Consider the following 20,730-nt stretch of genomic DNA (forward strand, 5'->3'; position numbering starts at 1 on the left):
TTTAAGATCCAGGCAATGACATGGTAATAGTCCATATAGCGTTGGACTACCCTTTCAACCTAACTTTAGTTACCTAACTTTCCGGTTAAAGTAAAAATTAAAAAATGAAAAATGCAACTCCAAAGGAACCCGGCTTGACTAGGTCTGTGACTAATCACCACCGGGCCAAAGACGAGGTAAAAGGCTGGCCCGGACTTGTTTGGCTCCGAGGGCGGGGCAGGTGAAAGGCCGCAAGGGCGGAGGCTGTGTTTCAGCTGATGCGCACGGCCCACCCCGCGCGATGGCTGCGGCAGCGGCGGCGGCGGCGGAAGGGGCGGCCCCACAGCCGGAAGTGACGCAACGCCGGCTTTTTGGCCCTGAGAGGAGGTGGAGCTGGTCGGTGGAGGGAGGTTGTGGTGGCGGAAGAGGCTCGGCGGCTGATGGCGGCACAAGCTCGGAAGCCTCTCTAACGTTCTCTCTGTCCCGGAGCCCCTCGCATGGTAAGCGTCTTCCCCGGCCGGCCCCAGCACCTTTTGCGGGACGGTCCCTAGCTGGAGCTCTCTGGGGGCTCGTGATACGCTCCTCAGCTCTTACAGTCTAGGGGCCTGGCCAGTCTCGGGAATGATCTGGTGACGATGCAGCCAAATGACGATGCTTTCCTTTCCGAGGACAAACTTTTCCTCCTGGACTACGATTGTGACGGGGGTGTGGGCAACTTCGGTTAGCAGTAGGGCTGGGAGAAACGACGGGTGCCCGCCCCAGACGGCGGGGAGGCCCTGGGATAGGCCTTCGCTGTTTGGGAGAGCCGTGTGGGACGTGGGCACTTGTGCGGGGGGGCGAGTGACGCGGGGGACCCCTGAAGAAGAACCTGTCTTGCCCGAGGCCTAATTCTAGGGTGTGTTTTAAGGGCAGTGTGTTTGCTACCAGCGTGGGCTAGCTTGGGAAAACAGGTCGAGTTGAGGCTCGGGTTTGTCCGGGTGGGGTGAAACCCAGGTGTTTTGGTTTGTGTCGCCTCTGGAGAAAGAGGCGGAGACTCACTGCGCCGCCTACGTTTGGTTGCTGGGGGGGCGGAGTTAGCTGTTGGGGCGGGATCGAGTACTTCACCTGGGCTACAGGTCTAGCAAACGCTTTTCTTGGTCTGTTTGTAGATGGCTCCTACGCTTAGTGAGTTCGGGGGGATCTTAAAAAAGTCTTCTGAGGAGAGTCACGGCTTCCTTTGCTTGGGCAACTTTTCTTGATTTCACAACTCTCCCTTCCACCCTCCCAGCACCCGGCGGGTCCGCAAGTTGTGGGCTAGTCCCGACCAGCGCGCATCGCCTCGGGCAATCTTTGTTTGCGGTGGATGGGGGTGGAGTTGTGTGTGACTGTTGTTACATCTATATTACCTTTCTATAATAGTTTTGTTTGAAAACTGGCATTTGACTTTATACATATATTACGTTTTAGGCATCAGAGTTTAGTTACGTTGCTGTTATGACAAGGATTTAGATGGGAAAGTTTAATTTTTCAGCTCTGCTTTATGCTTATTGTAAAATTTCTGCAGACTCAGCACTAATTATAATTTTGCTGCTCGGTTCCAAAGCATTTAAAGAGATTTTTGGATAACATGTTAATGTAAAAGTGGGCTGATTGCCCTTCAAAGTACAATCGGGTATAGAGAAGGGGCTGAGGCCAAGCCTTTGTTTTGTTCTTATCTAGACTAGACTCGATGTCTTGAAGAATTACGTGATTACGCTAGAAATGACTTATTAGGTCTTTTTTTATTTCTTTTTTTTTTTTTTTTTTGTAGCTTCAAAGGACATCCTATTGTAGTTTTTGTTCTCGTCATCACATTCGTAAGTTGCATACCTCTGTTTACAGTCATGGCTGCAGCCATTTAATGTTAACTATGAAACGTCCTAACGATGCTCGTGTACTTCTTTGGGGGAATATTTTGGGGGAATACATATGCGAGGTTTATTGGATTTTATTCTTTTGGAATTTTGATACTACCGTAAGTAAAATTTTGGCTGTATGTTCTTCTGGCTTTTTAAAGTGTATTTTGGCCCGACTAAACCCTTACAAAAAGATAAAAATTCCATCTTTATATGGGCTAAGTTAAAGCTTTAGAAACCATCTTTTAAAAACAATCTACAGAGTAAATAAAAGTATTAGTAACACCTGGGTGGAGTATAGTGGCGCTTGTGAAGAATCGTAGAGATAGGGATGGTTTTAAGAGTGCAAATTAACGGATTGTTGGCTTAGCTTCTGCCTCCCAGAAAGATTGCAGATAACGTTTTTCTGCTTTATAAACCAGCTGATAGTTTTTCTAAATATCAGTAATTGAAAACTATTAGAATGTCAAACTGTTTTTCCTTCAGATGTTCGTGTGCCCTATGGGACTGAAGTTCAGAGATGATTTTAAAAGTTCATGTATTTTTAACTGAAGATTTTAAAAACTTTTTGCTAAGTTTGCCATCCACCCCATGTAATGTGTTCCTATTGCGGTAGGTCATACATGGAGTTTTTATTATTAATCTCAAAAACATACACAAAAGGAGAACAAATAGTAAAAGGAACTACCATTTTACTAATCTTGTTTTATTTCCTCCCCCAGTACATTTTTTCCCCAGGAGTTTTTAAAGCCAATCCGGGACATCAGGATATTTCATTTACGATTAGAGAAAAAAATAACAGTCACCACAGTCACATCACACAGAACAAAATTAGTTTGTGTATTTTCTAGTTCTGTAGACTAAGGCTTACATTTTTGGGCTAGTCCAGTAAAATAAGTATCAGAAGCCACTGGAAAAATACTACCACAAAAGCCATTTGTTTTGGTCTTGAAAAAGTTCCAGGAGGAAGAAATAAAGAGAACATTAAAGTGCTTCCACCTGCGCCCCCCCTTTTTTTAAGCTACTTCACCAAGTGCCCACTGCACATTATTTATCTTTTCCTTAGATAGTGATGAATCCCCCAAATAACAAAATGTGGATTTTAGACTAAAGATTTTATAATATAAAGTTTACAGCATAGCTCATGCAAAGGAACTCTAGATATTGTTGGACCTTTGGGGAAATACAGTAGGAAACATGGAAGAAGGCACTGTAGGCATCATGCATATGCATTTCAGACTTTGTTTCCCTGCTGAATGCGTTTGGTTCTTTAATTCTTGAGTGGAAAATGTTTGCTTCGCCTTGGCTTGCTTGCATCTTAATGTACCCAAGTTTCTGGAGATGTACTTTAGAGAATGGGAAGCAAAATTTGGTATAGTACAGCTGCTTCCACTTCCCTTTGTGTGTAGGGGGGGGCTGTATTTCCTCTCCAGCTGAGGTGCAGTTTGTTCTTACGATGTGAAGCTACACTTCCCAAGCATTACCACAAGGTGATGCAATGACTTTGCACATTACTTTCCCACTGGGTGGTGTGTGTGTGTGTGTGTGTGTGTGTGTGTGTGCGCGCACGCACACGGGTAGTGTTTAAATCTATCTGAATCATCTTGATAAATTGACATTCTCAGTGCATTTCAGCATTTTTATGTTTGCCCATCTTTTCATTTCTTTATCTGTGTTAGTAGTGAAACAGGAATTATATGGGAAATTTTTACTATTTAAAATGCGTTGATCATGTGGTAATTACATTGAGATTATTTACCCTTGTTAACTTTTTATGACTAGAAGATAGATTGGAATTTAATTTTTAAAATTTAAGAACTAATAATGAGAGTGGAATGACTTGTAAAATATTTCGGTGGTCATAATTGCACTGAAATTTTTAAGAAGGTTGGAGTGTTGGAGAGAGATTAATAAAGAAGGTTAGGATGATCACATATTATGCTTAAGATTTATAATCTTAAATATATTTAAAGTCTGGTGTTAGGGTGTTCTATTAAACACCTGAATTTTGGGGGGAAGGTTTAAAAATGAAATTTCATATTAATGTGTTTATTTAAAATGAAAATGCATTTATATGTACTTGTAAACAGTTAGGTTAAAAGTTAGTCTTCACATATCCCTCATGAGTAAAGACTATTAACTGTATTTTTTAGTCCTTTCTGATGCATTTGTAAGCATATATACACACATACGTACATAAATACATACACGTATACCTTCCTGCTATTTTTCTACTTTAACTTTTCAGTGAAGTAAAAGTGTAAGGTTGGATTATGGATTTTTAAAACACTGTGTAGTTGAGGTTAAACAAAAGTTTAAACTTCACTGACTTAAAACATAATTGCAGCTTTGTTGATATAGTTTACTTTAGGAAACATGTTAAGTTTTAAGAAAAAGTTTCATTCTTAAATTACTTGTAATTAAAAACATTGGCAACTCATTCTAAGCTAGCCTTATTTTCTCCTTACTAAATGTTTTCCTCAGAGAAGCCTAAATCATTTTCTTTGTAGAAAAATATTACTGATTCACTTGCCTCAGTTTTGGTAGTTGTATCTGCTAGAGGTGGTTAGCTACTGTTTCTCTTAACTGGTATAACCATTAGTGAACAGTTTTTCAAAACTGGAATCAATTGGTTATTTTTCCTTCTTTATGAAGCCATTGACATGAAAAGAGATTATCATTAGTGACTTTATTAGCTCATGACATCCCCCTGAGCGCAAATGAGCTCACACAATTCAAAGAAAGTAATAAAACTCTTTATTTTAGGCAGAGTTCTCAATGTTTCTAAGTAAGTGCCACCTTTTCATTTTATTGAAGGCTTTGGCATAGTAGTGATAGTTAAATCCGTCTGTGAAATAGGGCTGCTGGTAATTAAGCCATTTTGTTAGTGCAGAGATGCAAGAGGATTGCTACTGAATGCGCTGTCCTTTCCTTGGAATCCTGGCGAAGCTCAGGTTGGGGAGAGGTTAACAGACAACCAGATTGGTATTCTACCACAGTGGCTTCCAGGTTCACCATTGATAGTCTCGTTATAAGATGTCCAGTATATTGTTTCGGTAAAGCGTTACTTCAACGAAGCAGAGAAGATACAAGAAGAAAAGTGGATATTTTCTGAAATGCTTATTATTTTCAAACTTTAAAAATTTGCCTTGGTATTTCAAACGGGTCAGTAAAAGAAACATTGTGAAAGCACATTGTCTTAGATCTTCTTAGCAATGAAGACTTTCTTAATAGTTAAAATATGAGCAGAGACTAACTGCTGTGCTTGCCCTGTAGAGACTTTATTGATTTGTGAAGTAAATTAATTTGTTTAGCAAAGATCTTGCCCCGATTTTCCCATCACAGATTTTCGTGGTGACTTAGAAGGAAGAACCATGGGGACATTGGCATCGTTTTTTATGTGTAGCGTAGAATCAGTAATCAGTAATTGTACTGAGTCTGCGATATTGTATAGATAGCTTTTTTGAGTAAATCCTCAGTCATATCCTTTTTCTCAAAAGTAGAGCACAAAATATGGAAAATATTTGTGTCTTGCAGATTTTTTAAAAAAAGATTTAATTAGAGTGTGCAGGTGTGAGCGTGGTGGGGGAGGGGCAGAGGGGAGGGAGAATCTTGGTTTTTAAATTTTTTAATCCCCATGTGACTTTCTGAACCTTTTTGGAAATTATTTCCCAGTTTGTATTTTTATATTTAACCACATTTTTAAGGAGGAGTTCCAAGTATGTATCTTCTCAATAATTACGGCATATAAATGCTCATGTAATTTGCATTCAGTGTTATGTATTTTCTGAAGGTATAAGTTTGTTAGTTGGTATCATTCAGCTTGTATGATCTGCTTGTTTCAGATTCACAATGACATCCTTTCAAGAAGTCCCCTTGCAGACTTCCAACTTTGCCCATGTCATCTTTCAAAATGTGGCCAAGAGTTATCTTCCTAATGCACACCTGGAATGTCATTACACCTTAACTCAATATATCCATCCACATCCAAAAGATTGGGTTGGTATATTCAAGGTAAGAACTTTTTATTTGTGCGTATTTCTTCTATGTAGGTACCTTCTATTTTCTTTTTAAGCAAGTTGATAAGTAGCTTGTATTACTCTTTTGTCTTTACTCTGCATTAAGCGTCTTGTTTTTATGTTTGTAAACTTAAACATTTTGTAAACATGAAATATTTAGCAGTGCAGTGTAGTATACAAGAACTTCACCAGACTTGCCTCTCTCTGATCAAAAGTTTCTGTGTCACTCAAGGTCTGTGAAACCTTTTTTGGAACCTTTTTTCCCCTTCCATTTTCTCCATTCCTTACTTGAAAAAAGATCTTTTCCTTTGAGTTGCTATATCGTTTATTGTCTCTTCAGTCATTTTAATTTTATACAACTCTACAGCTGCGTTATTTATTGTTGTCCTACATTGCTTAAATATTGCTCATATTGTCTTATGCTTTTATAAGAGTATTCTGTTTTACATGACTGAATGGTAAGCTCTCTAATGGGAGGATTCCCAGTTCTTACATTTTGTTAGTCATTTTTTATAATATTGGCCTGAGAATTACATTGAGGTGATCGTTACGGTGGTGCCTCACTGTGCTGGAGATTTTCTGGCAATTTCAACCCTTCAGAATGTATTGGAAAACTAAAACATAAGAGAGTCCTTGGGGTGCCTGGCTGGCTCAGCTGGAAGAACATGCAACTCTTGATCTCGGGTTCACGAGTTTGAGTCCCACATGGGTGTACTTAAAAAGTGTCCTTTGAATAGCCAAAATGTCATAAATGTCCAAGTAATGGAACTTTTCTCCTAGGTTCCTCTGTGTTCTCCCTCAGAATAAGTTTTAGGTACGATTTTGTCTGGTGTGTGTAAGTTAAACAACAGAGTAGAAATAAGAATAGCTGCTAGAATTAGGCACATTGAAGGTATCTAGAAGTGGAAGCCTTTTAGAGGGAGGAGGGCCGAAAAACTATGGGACAAATAAAGTTTTGGCATCTAATGACATTTCCTTTCTGAGTCCCTTCTTTCTTGATTTTGCCTGTTAGAGGAGTCGCTTACTGTTTATTTCCTTCTTGTTTAAGTCGCATTCTAAAATGGAGATACAGTCATTGTAAGCATTTTTATGAAATCAGTACCGGTTTTGATTTTATGTGAGATATGGGTATTAGACTTAGTGAGAATTGGTGTTTTGTATAAGAAGAGTAGAGCAGAGCAGGGAAATGAGATTGAGGGAAGGAAGGTGCATTTCTGGCAGGAAACTGGTATAAGCAAAGGCACAGAGGTGAGAATGTTAATGGATACAAGTTACTTTGAGTAGAACATAAGCTTCATTTAGGGAAGTGGAGGGAGATAATGTTGGAATTAAACTTTAGGCTGTCCATGGAGACCTTCAGTTGTAGGCTAAAATGTTTGTAGGTTTTTTATTTTGGGCAATGGGATGTCTTTGCATATGTAGGTATGTAGGCTGATGAATTGTATTTCAGGAAGATGAATGTTTACATTTTTCCTTCAAACTACTATGTATAATATTTTTATTTTCAGTTAATAGCCTATTGCCTAATCCCAAAACTAATGACTTTCCCACCAAATCTAGTCAAACACCAATTCTGTCCACTTTCTTGCCCGCTTACTTTTGTATCTGTAATACCAGTGCCCTAATTTTATGCCTGCCTTAATCTCTTTCCAAGACTATTGCAATAGGTCACTTGTTTTTCCTGTTTTCAGTCTTGCCTCCCCCACCTTATCTGTTCTTGAAATTACTCTATATAAACTATAATATAAAATGAAAATCCGAACAGATCTTCCTTCTGTTTCAAACTCGTTTTTTTTTTGTTGTTGTTTTTTTTTTTTTTTTAAGATTTTTAATTTATTTGACAGACCCAGCGAGAGAGGGAACACAAGCAGGGGGAGTGGGAGAGGGAGAAGCAGGCTTCCCACTGAGCAGGGAGACCAATGCAAGACTCTATCCCAGGACCCTGGGATCATGACCTGAACCAAAGGCAGATGCTTAACGACTGAGCCACCCAGGCGCCCCTGTTTCAAACTTTTCAGTGGTTCTTCATCATCTGTGCAATAATGCCAAGACCAAATAACTTCACCAGAGTCCCATATAAGGCTTCCTTTTTTTTTTTTTTTTAAGAGTGTTTATTGGAGAGCGCCTGTGAGCCTGAGTTGGGGGAGGGGCAGAGGGAAAGGGAGAAGCAGATGCCCTGTGGAGCAGGGAGCCGGAGGCAGGGCTTGATCCCAGGACCCTAGGATCATGACCTGAAGGCAGATGCTTCAACGACTGAGCCACCCAGGTGCCCCATATAAGGCTTCTTTCTATGACTTGATCTGTAATTTCATTTTTTGGTCATTGCCTGCTTATTTTTTGCTTTGGTAGTGCTGAACTCTTAATCTCTTGTGCACTCCAAGTACTGTAACTTTTCTCTAAGAAATGAATACGTAAATAAATACAATGGTGTAGAATGCCCTTGGATTGTAGAATTGCCTGGATAATACTTTAAAACTCAATAGGCATTTCAGGCATGTGGTAAAAATTGGAGAATACACGGGAAGACTCAAGGAAGAAAATCATGTTTGTTTATTTATTTAAAAGATTTTATTTATTTGTCAGCGAAAGAGCACAGGCAGGGGGAGTGGCAGGCAGAGGGAGAAGCAGGCTCTCCACTGAGCAGGGAGCCCAAAGCAGGACTCGATTCCAGGACCGTGGGATCATGACCTGAGCCAAAGGCAGACACTTAACTGACTTAGCCACCCAGGCATCCCAAAAATCATGTTTATAATACAGTGGGATTGCCTCGCTTATTGCACTGCATGTTTTAAAACACTTAGGTGTACTGCAAATTGTCCCCTAGGATGACTTTGATAGATAAAGTATTGAAAGGCAAGCAGGGAGCAAGTGCCCGGATAGTGGCCATAAGTGGGAAGGAGTGAAGGGGAAGGTGTGTGTGGTATGTTTGTGAAAGTGTTAGGGAATTTGACTTGCCCGGGACAGATAATCCGTTTTAGAAGATTAATGGGAAAGGTTGGTTTGGATCATGTTATGGATTGTTTTAATATTTGGCTGAGGAATGAAGTAAAGCAGAGAGTAATAAAGTTTAGAGATGAGTTTTTATCTTGGAGGGTTGAGTAAGATAAATTGAAATTAGAAGAGAATGGAGACCAAGAAAATGTTTAGACTATCCTAATTTTCTAGGTGAGATAAGGCTTAAAGTGGAAAAGGGAGTCAGTTGTGGGTAATAATCCATAAGTAGAATCAGTGGGGGTTTGTCAGCAATTAGTTGAATGAATTTGGGCTGGAGCTCATTGGTGGCGTCAGGATATTCAGTAAGGACTAATAAGGTCATGTGTTAAGAGTGGGGGAGGGCTTGAGTATGCAGATGCTTTGGTCTTGCTACTATGGAAGAATGTCATAGGGAATTAGAGATTGCTGAGCATTGGTTTTAGCACTTTTTCCAGAAAGGTTCAGCACCTAGAATTTTGAGTGAAGAAGTTTGGTGTATATTTTTCTAGATTTTAAAAATCCATAGACTTATTTTATACTATTGTGTAGGTTTTGTATTTCTCTGTATATAACTAGCAAATTCACTTTCAGTGCCTTTTCCTCCTCTCTAGTCTTAGGTCTGTCTCCTTTCACCCCTCCCCCCAAATCAGTCCCCCTGGAACTCTTTTCTCTCTTTACAAGTGCTCTTTGTGTGCTCTCCCTAATGTTTTTCTTTCTGTCAAGGTTTACCTAGTTTTACTAGGTAATCTTGATGTCCTTCTGTTCTTTACATTCCCTCAGAATTTACGATCAGTGCTTCTCATCCAACATGTTTTTCTAAAATGTTAATCCTATTTAAAGGGAACATTGGGGTGCCTGGGTGGTTCAGTCTAAGCGTCCAACTCTTGATTTCAGCTCAGGTCATGATCTCAGGGTTGTGAGGTGGAGCCCCCATGTTGGTCTCCACACTGGGCGTGGAGCCTGCTTGAGATTTTCTCTCCCTCTCCCATTTACCCTGCCCCCACCCCTTCTGCCTCTCTAAAAGAAAAGGTTGGGGGGACACGTTTGTGGTTTTTTTCCCCCCTCCATGTTATCCTTGTTTCATTTCCTTTTTAAATGTTCTTGTTTTACTATTGCATTAGTAACGGAAGAATGATGCCCAGTACTATTGTAATTTCCCAAACTAAACTGTTAATGGTTGCTTTGGTTTCCTCCTTAATATAGATAAACCCTCTTAACTGGATTAAAATGTAGCTTCTAGAAGCAGTGTGTTTTGACAGTCATAAGTAATTTTGACTGTTCCATTGTTCTAAGTGTTGTCATTCTCCCTGCCATTTGTCATTGTTCTAAAATTCTGTTATTCTAAATGTAGTAATTTTCTTTCCATTTGCTACTTGTAGACTAAAAGGCAAATTCCCTTGCATGTTAAGGGAAGTAAATCTGTCTGAATTCTGAAACCTGAATGCCAATCAGGTTCTAACCAGGTGACCAGGAAAATAAAGAGAAACAAGCTGTGACTTGGACCCTTTGTTGTTTATTGGCTCGTTTAATTAGATGTTTATTATTCCTATCATATGGTCCTACATAATTTCCAGATGTCTACTGTTTCTTCCATTATGACCTGCTCTACTCTATTTTCACGTGGGGGGTTAGCCATACCTATCCCAAAGGAGCCAGTACTTTGTATCTTTCCAGATTGAGAGACTTTTACATTTATTTATTTTTAAAGATTTTGATGTATTTATTTGAAGGGGAAGGCGGGGGGCAGAGGGAGAGAATCTCAAGCAGACTCCCAGCTGAGTGCGGAGTCCGATGCAGAGCTCGGTCCCACAACCTGTGAGATCATGACCTGAGCTGAAATCAGGAGTTGGACACCCAACCGAATGAGCCACCCAGGTACCCCTACATTTTTTTTATGTATGCTTGACATGTCCCTTCCAGAATGACCTAAGATCAGTTGTTCTTTTTTTCCTCAAGGAATTTAAAGCATAGTTTTATAGTTTATACTCAGATTGGGTTTCATTCATCTTCTCCCTCAGTGGGCTCAGTGTGGGATACCTGTGACATCTTCTAGCACCAACAACCACTTTCTTGAGAAGCCTTGTTCAGACTTAGGCAATAAAGGAAAGCAAAGTATGTTAGGCATACTTTGTAGGTTGCCATTGAGGGCAACTGATAAGGGATAGTCTTGAGCTATTGTGATTCATTTAGAGAAAACACAGCAAGGACCAAACCATTTAACTTTTTTTTTTTTTTTTTTTTAAAGATTTTGAGAGAGCGCAAGTGTGCGCCTCCCAGGCAGGAGGAGGGGCGGAGGGAGAGGGAGAGGCAGACTTCCCGCTGAGCAGGGAACCTAATGCGTGGTGCCTTCCCAGGACCCTGGGATCCTGACCTGAGCTGAAGGCAGATGCTTAACTGACTGAACCACCCTGGCGCCCCTAGATAGTACGCCTTTCAGTATCGGTGTATGGTCAGGGACAAAACACAAGCTACAGTTTTTGTACCAGGCATATATGTTGGGGGGAAATCTTCAGATGGGCTTTTTTTTTCCTTAGGAGATGGTGAAGCATTGGGGGATCTGAAGTGAGGGAGAGAACATCATAGAATCAAGATCACTGTCCCCAGTAGGCTGTATGTCCTTGGGTATTAATGAATGGTAACACTTAACGAATACTAATGTGCTCAGTACTCTGCTGATTTCTTTATAGGGATTATTTTATTTATTACACAGCCCTTTGAGATTGTCATCTTCATTTTAAAGAGGAAGGAACAGAAATAGCTTGTCTGAAGTCATATAGCTAGTAAGTGATCTTTTCTGGCAGTCTGACCTTCCTATGCTCTTGATCACTGTAATATACTGTGCTTGCAATAACTACCATTTTTGGAGTGCTTACTATGGGTGAGACACTCTGCTGGGTGCTGCTTTTAAAAAGTTCATCATCGGGGCGCCTGGGTGGCACAGTTGTTAAGCGTCTGCCTTCGGCTCAGGGCGTGATCCTGGAGTTCTGGGATCGAGCCCCACATCAGGCTCCTCTGCTGGGAGCCTGCTTCTTCTCTCCCACTCCCCCTGCTGTGTTCCCTCTCTCGCTGGCTGTCTCTCTGTCACATAAATAAATAAAATCTTTAAAAAAAAAAAAAAAAGTAAAAAAATAAAAAGTTCATCATCTAATTTAATTCTTTTAACAATCCTGAGAGAGAAAATAACTGAGCCCTAAGTGAGGTAGACCACATCATGGGTTCGTCAGTGTAAAGAGATGAGTAGTGTCTTTCAAATGTTTTCAGATCTTTTTAACTGACAGAAAGAAATTCTGGGATTTGGCTTAGCAAGAAGTTGTATGCAAGTAACTTGTGAAGCAGATTTTCAAGAAGCATTATTTAGCCTTCATGCATTGATATTTTCTAATTCCATGTAATTAAAAAATAAGTGGGGCTGTGAACTGTTGAATTGATATTATCCCTTTCTACTGGGTTGTGACCTACAGTTCGAAAGCACTCCTTTAGAGACCATTGCTAATATTTTAGTTTCAGTGTTCTGTAATCTAACCCTAGGTCTATCAGAATTGTAGAATGTATGTATAATCTAAATCTGTGGGTGGTGCATAATTTCTTATATTATCTGCAAATGGATATATAGTACAGGCATACCTTGGAGATACGGGTTGGGTTCCAGACCACCACAGTGAAGTGAGTCAAGATTTTTTTGGTTTCCCAGTGCATATAAAGTTGTTTACACTGTATTATAGTTGGTTAAACATGCAGTAGCGTTATGCCTAAAAAAACCAATGTATATACCTTAATTAAAAAATACTTTGTGCTAAAAACTAACAATCATCTGATCTTTCAGCAATTTATCTTTTTGCTGGTCAATGCCTTGATGGTTGATAGCTGCTGACTGGTCAGGGTGGTGGTTGCTGCAGGTTGGGGTGGCTGTGGCAATTTCTTAAGATAACAAAAGGGGTGTCTGGCTGGCTCAGTCGGTGGAGCGTGCAACTCCTGGTCTCGGGGTTGTGAGTTCAAGCCTCACATAGGGGTTGAATTTACTTAAAAAAAAAAAAAAAAAAAAAGACAACAGTGAAGTTTGTCATATCCATTGACCCTTCCTTTCATGAATGATTTTTCTATAGCATTTTACCCACAGTAGAACTTTTTACAAAATTGGAGTCCTCTCAAACCCTGCTGCTGCTTTATAAACTAAATTTCTGTAATATTCTAAGTCTTTTGGTGTCATTTCAACAATCTTCACCAGGTGTAGATTCCATCTTGAATCTTTCTTTGCTCATCCTTAAGCAACTTGTCATCTGTTTAAGTTTTATCATGAGATTGCAACGATTCAGTCACATCTTCAGGCTCCACTTCTAATTTTAGTTCTCTTGCTGTTTCTACCACATCTGCAGTTACTTCCTCCACTGAAGTCTTGAGCGCTTGCAAGTCATCCATGAGGGTTGACATCAACTCTATTGCTGATGATGTTTTGACCTATTCCCATGAATTGTGAATGTTCTTAATGGCATCTAGAGTGGTGAATTCTTTCTAGATGGTTTTCAGCTTACTTTGTCCAGATCCGTTGGAGGAATCACTACCTATGGCAGCTATAGCCTTACAAAATGTATTTTTTTTTAAGATTTTATTTATTTGACAGAGACAGCGAGAGAGGGAACACAAGCAAGGGGAGTGGGAGAAGGAGAAGCAGGCTTCCTGCCAAGCAGGGAGCCTGGTGCGGGGCTCGATCCCAGGGCGCTGGGATCATGACCTGAGCCAAAGGTAGACACTTAACGGCTGAGCCACCCAGGTGCCCCACAAAATGTATTTTTTAAAAAAGATTTATTTGAGAGAGCTATCATGAGCACGGGGAGGGGTAGAGGGAGAAGCAGACTCCCCACTGAGCAGGAAGCCCTATGTGGGACTCGATCCCAGGACCCTGGGATCATGACCTGAGTTGAAGGCAGATACTTAACTGACTGAGCCGCCCAGGCACCCAAAATGTATTTCTTAAATGATGAGACTTGCAAGTCCAAATTACTATTGATCTGTGGGCTGCAGGATGGATATTGTATTAGCAGGCATGAAAACAACATTAACTTTGTTGTATATCTCCACCAGAGCTCTTGAGTAAACAGCTGCTTTGTGAATGAGCAGTAGGATTTGGAAAGGAATGTTTCATTTCTGAGTGGTAGGTCTCAACAGTGGGCTTAAAATACTTAGTAAACCATGTTGTAGACAGATGTGCCGTCATACAGGCTTTGTTCCCTTTAGGGATTTAGATTTAGCCTAATTCTTAGGGGGCCTTGGATTTTTGAGGGGGTAAACGAGTATTGGTTTCAACTTAAGATTACCAGCCGCATTGGCCCTTAGCAAGAGAGTCAGCTTGTCCTTTGAATCCAGGCATGTGACTTTTCCCTCCAGAAGTCCTCGGTGGCTTCTTCCAATATAAGACTGTTTCATCTACATTGAGAATCTGTGAGTTAGTGTAGCCACCTTCGTTAATTATCTTAGGTATTCTTGACGCAGCAGCTTGTACGTTAATATTTGCAGCTTCGCTTTACACTTCTGTGTTATGGAGATGCTTTATATAGATCTCGTGAACCAACCTTTGCTAGCTTCAAACTTTTCTGTAACTTCCTCACTTCTCTCAGTCTTAATAGAATTTAAGATAGGCTAGGGCCTTGCCCTGGATTAGGCTTTGGCTTGGAGAGTGTTGTGGCTGGTTTGATCTTCTGTCCAGACCACTTTTTCCATGTCAGCAATAAGGCTGTTTTGCTTCTTATCATTTATGTGTTCACTGGAGTAGCACTTTTATTTTCTTCAAGAATCTTTCCTTTGCATTCTTAATTTGGCTGTTTGGTACAGGAGACCTAGCTTTCAGCCTGTCTTGGCTTTTGACATGCTGTCCTCACTAAGGTTAATCATTTCTAGCTTTGATTTTAAGAGTGAGATCTGTCTTTTCCTTTGGCAAGACTTTGAGGCCACTGTAGGTTTAATAAATAGGCTAATTTCAATATTATTGGGTCTCAGGGAATAGGGAGGCCTGAGAAGAGGGAGAAAGATGGGGTAGTAGCCAGTTAGTGGAGCAGTCAGAACGTGTATATGAAATTCATCATCTTACATGGACGTGGTCCGTGACACTCCGAACAATTGTGACAGTAACACCGGAGATCACTAGTTGTAGATCACCGTAACAAATGCAGTAAGAATGAAAAAGTTTGAAATATTCAGAGTTACCAAAATGTGATACAGAGCCATGAGGTGGGAAAATCGTGCTAATAGACTTGTTTGATTCAGGGTTATCCCAGTTCTTCACTTTGTAAAAACAAAACAAAACACAGTATCTGTGAAGCACAATAAAATGAGTTTTATGTGTACCTGTTTTAAACATCTCTGATATTCAGTATTTAACACAGTACAGTCCATCTAGAAAATACAGACTGACATCTGTAATATATACATTTTATAAGTTGAAAATGTTTTAGATATATGTGGGACATAAGTTTTCTATTTGTGTATATGAAGATCTTGGTAATAAAGGACTTTTTACAAAATTTACCAATTGGCTGCAGGTAAGACTTGGTATGAGAGATTACTATAGTTTACCACGTTTAAGGTAGAGAGGAAAATCTAATCACACTGAAATTTGAGACATAAAGTAAGTTTTAAAACTTATGTTTAGTGAGGGGGCGCCTGGGTGGCTCAGTTGTTTAAGTGTCCGCCTCTTGATCTCAGCTTAGGTCTGGGTCATGAGTTCGAGCCCTGCTTAAAAAAAAAGGAAAACCCTTATATTTAGTGAAGTCAAATTTTAAAGGAAACATAAGTTGTTATATTTGATCACGTGTATGCTAAGATTTTGCTTGAGAAATTGGGTATCAGATTGCATTTTTAATACATAAAAGAAACTCTACTGTTCAATTTATATAGGTTTTTATAACATTAGGTTATAGCTTAATAAAAATCATAAAAATTTGACATACTTGTTAAAATACTCAGTGATTTGTAAACATAGTAACACATGGTTTAACTTTAGGATGCAGTAAAAAACAATGTGCTGTAAGATATCACTCTTAATATTAAAATACTTAAAATGCCTGTGTTTTTGTTTCCCTTTAGGTTGGATGGAGTACTGCTCGTGATTATTACACATTTTTATGGTCTCCTATGCCTGAACATTACATAGAAGGATCAACAGTTAATTGTGTATTAGCATTTCAGGGTAAGAACTGAAAACTGCAGAACTTGATGAAATTTGATGTTTTCTTGCCATTAAAAATGTTGTTCTCCATTGTAATGGTCTACTTAGGCATGTCCAACATATCAAAGTTGAGTTAATTAGTATCTTTGTTGAGCAAAAATCATAAGAATGTAAATATGTAGTGTAGGATGCATATTTTACGTGGACATTTAAAAGGGTTTTTTTTGGCTTTTTATTGAAGAGTGAGTTTCTTTCCAGATCTTTGGATGATTTTTTTTTCCAAATGAGAAAACTTACTGCTGTTAGAATAATATAGCAAATAGAGTGAGAAAAATAATTCTATATGAAAACTACAACGACGATTAACAGGGTTTATAAAGCAGTTGCTTATAAAATGGATGTAAGGGAATAATATAAAATCATTCTTGGCATTATATACAGAACTAAAAATATACTCTTAATTTAGAAGTCTGTCACAGAATTTGCTTCAGAGTGATTTTCGTATTATAATTGCACTGATTTTTGGATTATATTAAAGCAAATTCTTAGCCTTGTTTATGCTATGGATTCTTTCTGGTCTGTTGAAGCTAATGAATTCTGTCTCAGTATGATATTGTAATACACATAAAATGCAGAGAACTAGGGGTGCCTGCCTGGGTGGCTCAGTCGGTTAAGTGTCTGCCTTTGGTCAGGTCATGGTCCCGGGGTCCTGGGATCAAGTCCTGCATCAGGCTCCCTGCTCAGTGGGGAGTCTGCTTCTTCCTGTACCCCTCACCCCTGCTGGTGCGCTCTCTGCACGCATGTGCACTCTCTCACTCTCAAATAAATAAATCTTTAAAAAAAATGGAGAGAACTGCAAGGAAGCAGTAATATTCTATTGAATGGGTCTAACAGTTTGTTCATTCGTCTGTTAAAGGACACCTTAGCTGCTTCCAGATTTTGTCAGTTGTGAATAAAGCTGCTATAAACATACATCACAGGTTTTTGTGTGGATATAAATTTTCCACTCATTTATGTAAATACCAGTGAGTACAATTACAATTGCTGGATCCTGTGGTGTGTTTAGTTTTGTAGGAGACCACCAAACTGTTTTCCAAAGCAATAATACCATTTGGCATTCCCATCAGCATTGAATGAGAATTCTTGTTCCTCTGTGTCTTTGCCAGCGTTTGGTGTTGGCATTGTTTTGGATTTTGGATTGGTTGGTTTTTCAAAGAAACTTTATTCTGAGGTTTGTATTTGTTTGGTGTGAAAATCAATTGGTAATGTGACCACGTGGAACTAGCATATAAAAAAAAAATCTTGTACTATGTCAAGAAACATTGAGAGGATAGAATTTATAATGTAATATAGGCATAGATTTAGGTTCTCATGTATGGATTAAGAAATGATGTAGATTATATATCTGGTTTATCTTTTGACTCGTAGCCTCTTTTTAGATAAATTCAAATGTGTATATTGGAACTGATTTTGTTAAGATTTTTTTTGTTTTTAAGATTTTATTGAGAGAGCCGTGCACAAACACGGGGTGGGGCAGAGAGAGAGGGACAAGCAGACTCCTTCCTGAGCAGGGAGGCCGACTCAGAATCCTAGGACCCTGAGATGATTTGAGCCAAAGTCAGACACTTAACTGACTGAGTCACCCAGTGCCCCAAGGCATTTTTTCTTAAAAATTGTGGGTTTATTTTCAGTCATTTTTAATGTGATTAATTTTCTTTAACTTACTCAATTTGTTATAGTGACTAATGACTTTACTAGTGATTTACCAAGAAGTTTAAAAGCAATTTGAAAAAAAAAAATCTGATTTGTTTATACTTTAAGAACATTTTCATGGGGACTAAGCATAAAGGCAGTAAGTTTTCCAAGTTTTTGAAAATTCATCATGTTAATTTCTACTTTGAAATTCAGAAATAAAAGCTTCTGCCTGTCTAGAATTCATTGGCTATATAAAGAGGTCAGGATAGAGTCATGAAAAACTTACTTGTAGAGTATTAGAGCTAGAAGAGATTTTAAGCATAATCCAAAATCACTTTGCTCAACTTGTGAATGAGTCATGAGAATCTTGAAATGCAAAACTCAGAACAACTAACAAAAATGCATGAATGTAATTCTTTTTCTATATGGACCCTTGTTGAAATTTGATCGCTTTACTATCTTATTTTCAATGTTACTAATCCAATGAGAGATTTTTCTAGATAGATCTGTTTAAATTGCAACTCTGAATAACTAGGTCTTGTATCTCAAATGGTATATTTGAACTGTTTATTAGTGGATTATTTTTGTGAGATTTATCAGATCTTGAATATCTAGTTTGTAGAATTTCGAATGTCATACCAGAGCTGATTGGTCAGAGTATATATATTTTTTCTATTTAAACTTTTTAAAATAAGTTGAGTGGCCATTTAAGTTACTTAGCCATGGCTTAATAAATTTAGTTGTATATATTAAGAGGGTGGGGTTTTTAAAAACTTTAAAAAATACATTGCCAAATCTCCTGTTTTTTTTTTTTTTTCCCCTTAAGAGAGCATGAGGGGTGGGGGGGGTAATAGCAGGGCAGGGGAGAAGAGGAGAGAGAGAGAGGGAATCCCAAGCCCAATGTGGAGCTCAATCTCACGACCCCGAGTATATGACTTGAGCTGAAATGAAGAGTCAGAGGCTTAGCTGACGGAGCCACCCAGGTGCCCCTGTATTACTCTTAAACTTTATATTTGAAAATAATTTTGGATGTAAAGTTGCAAAAACAGTACACAGAATTTCTGTATACCCATTACCCAGCTTCCCTTAATGTTAACATTTTACTAGTACATTTACTTAAAAAACCAGGAATTTAACATTGGTACAATACTAATGATTCAAGTGTAAACCTTACTCAGATTTTACTGTTTCTTATAGTTTTCTTTTCTGTTCCTGGATCCAGTCCAAAATCCCACTTTGCATTTAATTGTGTTACCTTCTTATCTCCTCCAGTCTGTGACAGTTCCTCATTCTGTCCTTGTCCTTTTACCTTTTTGAAGAGTATTATTATTTTCAGAGATTTCATTTTTTTTGACAGAGTGTGAACTAGCACACAAGCATGGGGAGCAGCAGGTAGAGATAGAGAAGGAGAAGCAGGTTGTGGGGCTCGATCTCAGGACTCAGAGACCAGGGTGGGAGCGGAAGGCAGGCGCCCAACCAACTGAGCCACCCACGTGCCCCTTTTGAATAGTATTGTTCAGTGTGTTTCGGAAGGGGGAAGAGTAGCATGTTCCTCCTCCTGTGCTGGTGTTTTTTTCATGATTAGATTGAGCTTATATATTTTTAGGACGAATGTCATACAAGTGCTGTCATACCCTTTATGGTGCACTGTATCAGGGAGTACTTGATGTTCATATCTCATTGCTGGTGATCTCAATGTTGGTCATTAGGTGTCTGCTGGGTTTCTCTACTGTAAAGTTAGTATTTTTCCTTGGTAGTTAATGAATCTTATAGGGGGTTAGAGAGTGAGGAAATACCTTGTTTTTCCTCCAACTTTCACCCGTTAAATTTTAGTATCTGTCGGTAGATCTTGCTTACAATTTTTATTGTGTTTGTCTAATGATGCTTTTCTATTTTCATTGCTTGCACATTTATTAGTTGGAATTACTATGTTAAGAGGAGTCGTCTCCTTCCCCATGGGCTCATGGATATTTATTTTCTACTATGGAATAAAGTCTAATACTATCTTTTTGTTGTTGCTCAAATTATTCCAGCTTTCTTTGGCCATTGGGAACTCCCATCAGGTGGGCTCCTGTATTTTTTGACATTCCCTCCACCCCCTGCCACTTCTAATTCTTTTTTTGAGGACTTCTTTCTTTCAAGCACCACAAGACGTTCCAGACATCTTGTATTTTCTCCTCTCTCCTGTTTCTGAGGAAGAAGTTTAGCTATTTTTTAACGAAATCAAGTGAAGTAGGTATCATAATACTGAAAATTTCAAGTTATGAAAGAAAAACAGGCATATTGAATAGAGATTTTTTGGATAGATAGGAATATTCAAGGTAAGGTGAATGTATTGATCTTTATTTTTATTTTTAAAAGATTTTGAGAGAATGAGAGTGAGAGAGGGAGGGGCAGAGGGAGAAGCAGCCTCCCTGCTGAGCAGGGAGCCCAATTTGGGGTTCTATCCCAGGACTCCAGGATCATGACCTGAGCTGAAGGCAGACACTTAACCCACAGAGCCACCCAGGCACCCCTGTATTGATCATTATATATTCATTTCACTGCCACTGGATGCTTCCTTTTTACAAGTCATTATGGGGGATGCTAGGGTTTTTAGACATACTATTTATCTGCCCTCAGTATTTGAGTTCTTGATAGAACATATAAAGCATGTATATTACCAAGGGTAATTGATAGTATACTGTGGGGTTTATTTTTAAGGTAAAAAATAGTATACTGTAGGGGCGCCTGGGTGGCTCAGTCGTTAAGTGTCTGCCTTCTACCAGGTCATGATCCCAGTGTCCTGGGATCGAGCCCTGCATTGGGCTCAGCGGGGAGCCTGCTTCTCCCTCTCCAACTTCCCCCCCTCCACTTGTGTTCCCTCTCTCACTGTCTCTCGCTGTCAAATAAATAAAATCTTAAAAAAAAAAATTATATACTGTGGAGTTTTTTTTTTTTATGTAAAAAATACTGTGGGAGCTTTGGAAGAAAAGGTAAAGTTTTAATTTTGAAGAAGGATAATTAGCAAAATTTAAGAGTGGGTAAGAGA

At 39.2% G+C, this 20,730-nt stretch overlaps 1 protein-coding gene across 4 annotated transcripts in view; it reads left to right on the forward strand.

Moving 5' to 3' along the window:
* Positions 1-315: 315 nt before the first annotated feature.
* Positions 316-20,730, forward strand: part of TAX1BP1 (Tax1 binding protein 1) — a 78,920-nt gene continuing 58,505 nt past the window's right edge. For 2 of the 4 annotated variants that reach the window (XM_057304218.1, XM_057304219.1), the window contains exons 1-3: positions 1,774-1,814; positions 5,699-5,867; positions 15,923-16,025. In XM_057304218.1, the coding sequence (XP_057160201.1) occupies positions 5,706-5,867; positions 15,923-16,025 (265 nt within the window). In that variant the 5' untranslated portion in view covers positions 1,774-1,814; positions 5,699-5,705. Of the gene's footprint in view, positions 480-1,773; positions 1,815-5,698; positions 5,868-15,922; positions 16,026-20,730 lie in introns of those variants that run through there. The other 2 variants (XM_026508394.4, XM_026508384.4) reach the window with 2 other exon arrangements.

This window comes from Ursus arctos, unplaced genomic scaffold, assembly GCF_023065955.2.
Source record: "Ursus arctos isolate Adak ecotype North America unplaced genomic scaffold, UrsArc2.0 scaffold_3, whole genome shotgun sequence".
Classification (NCBI taxonomy): Eukaryota; Metazoa; Chordata; class Mammalia; order Carnivora; family Ursidae; genus Ursus; species Ursus arctos.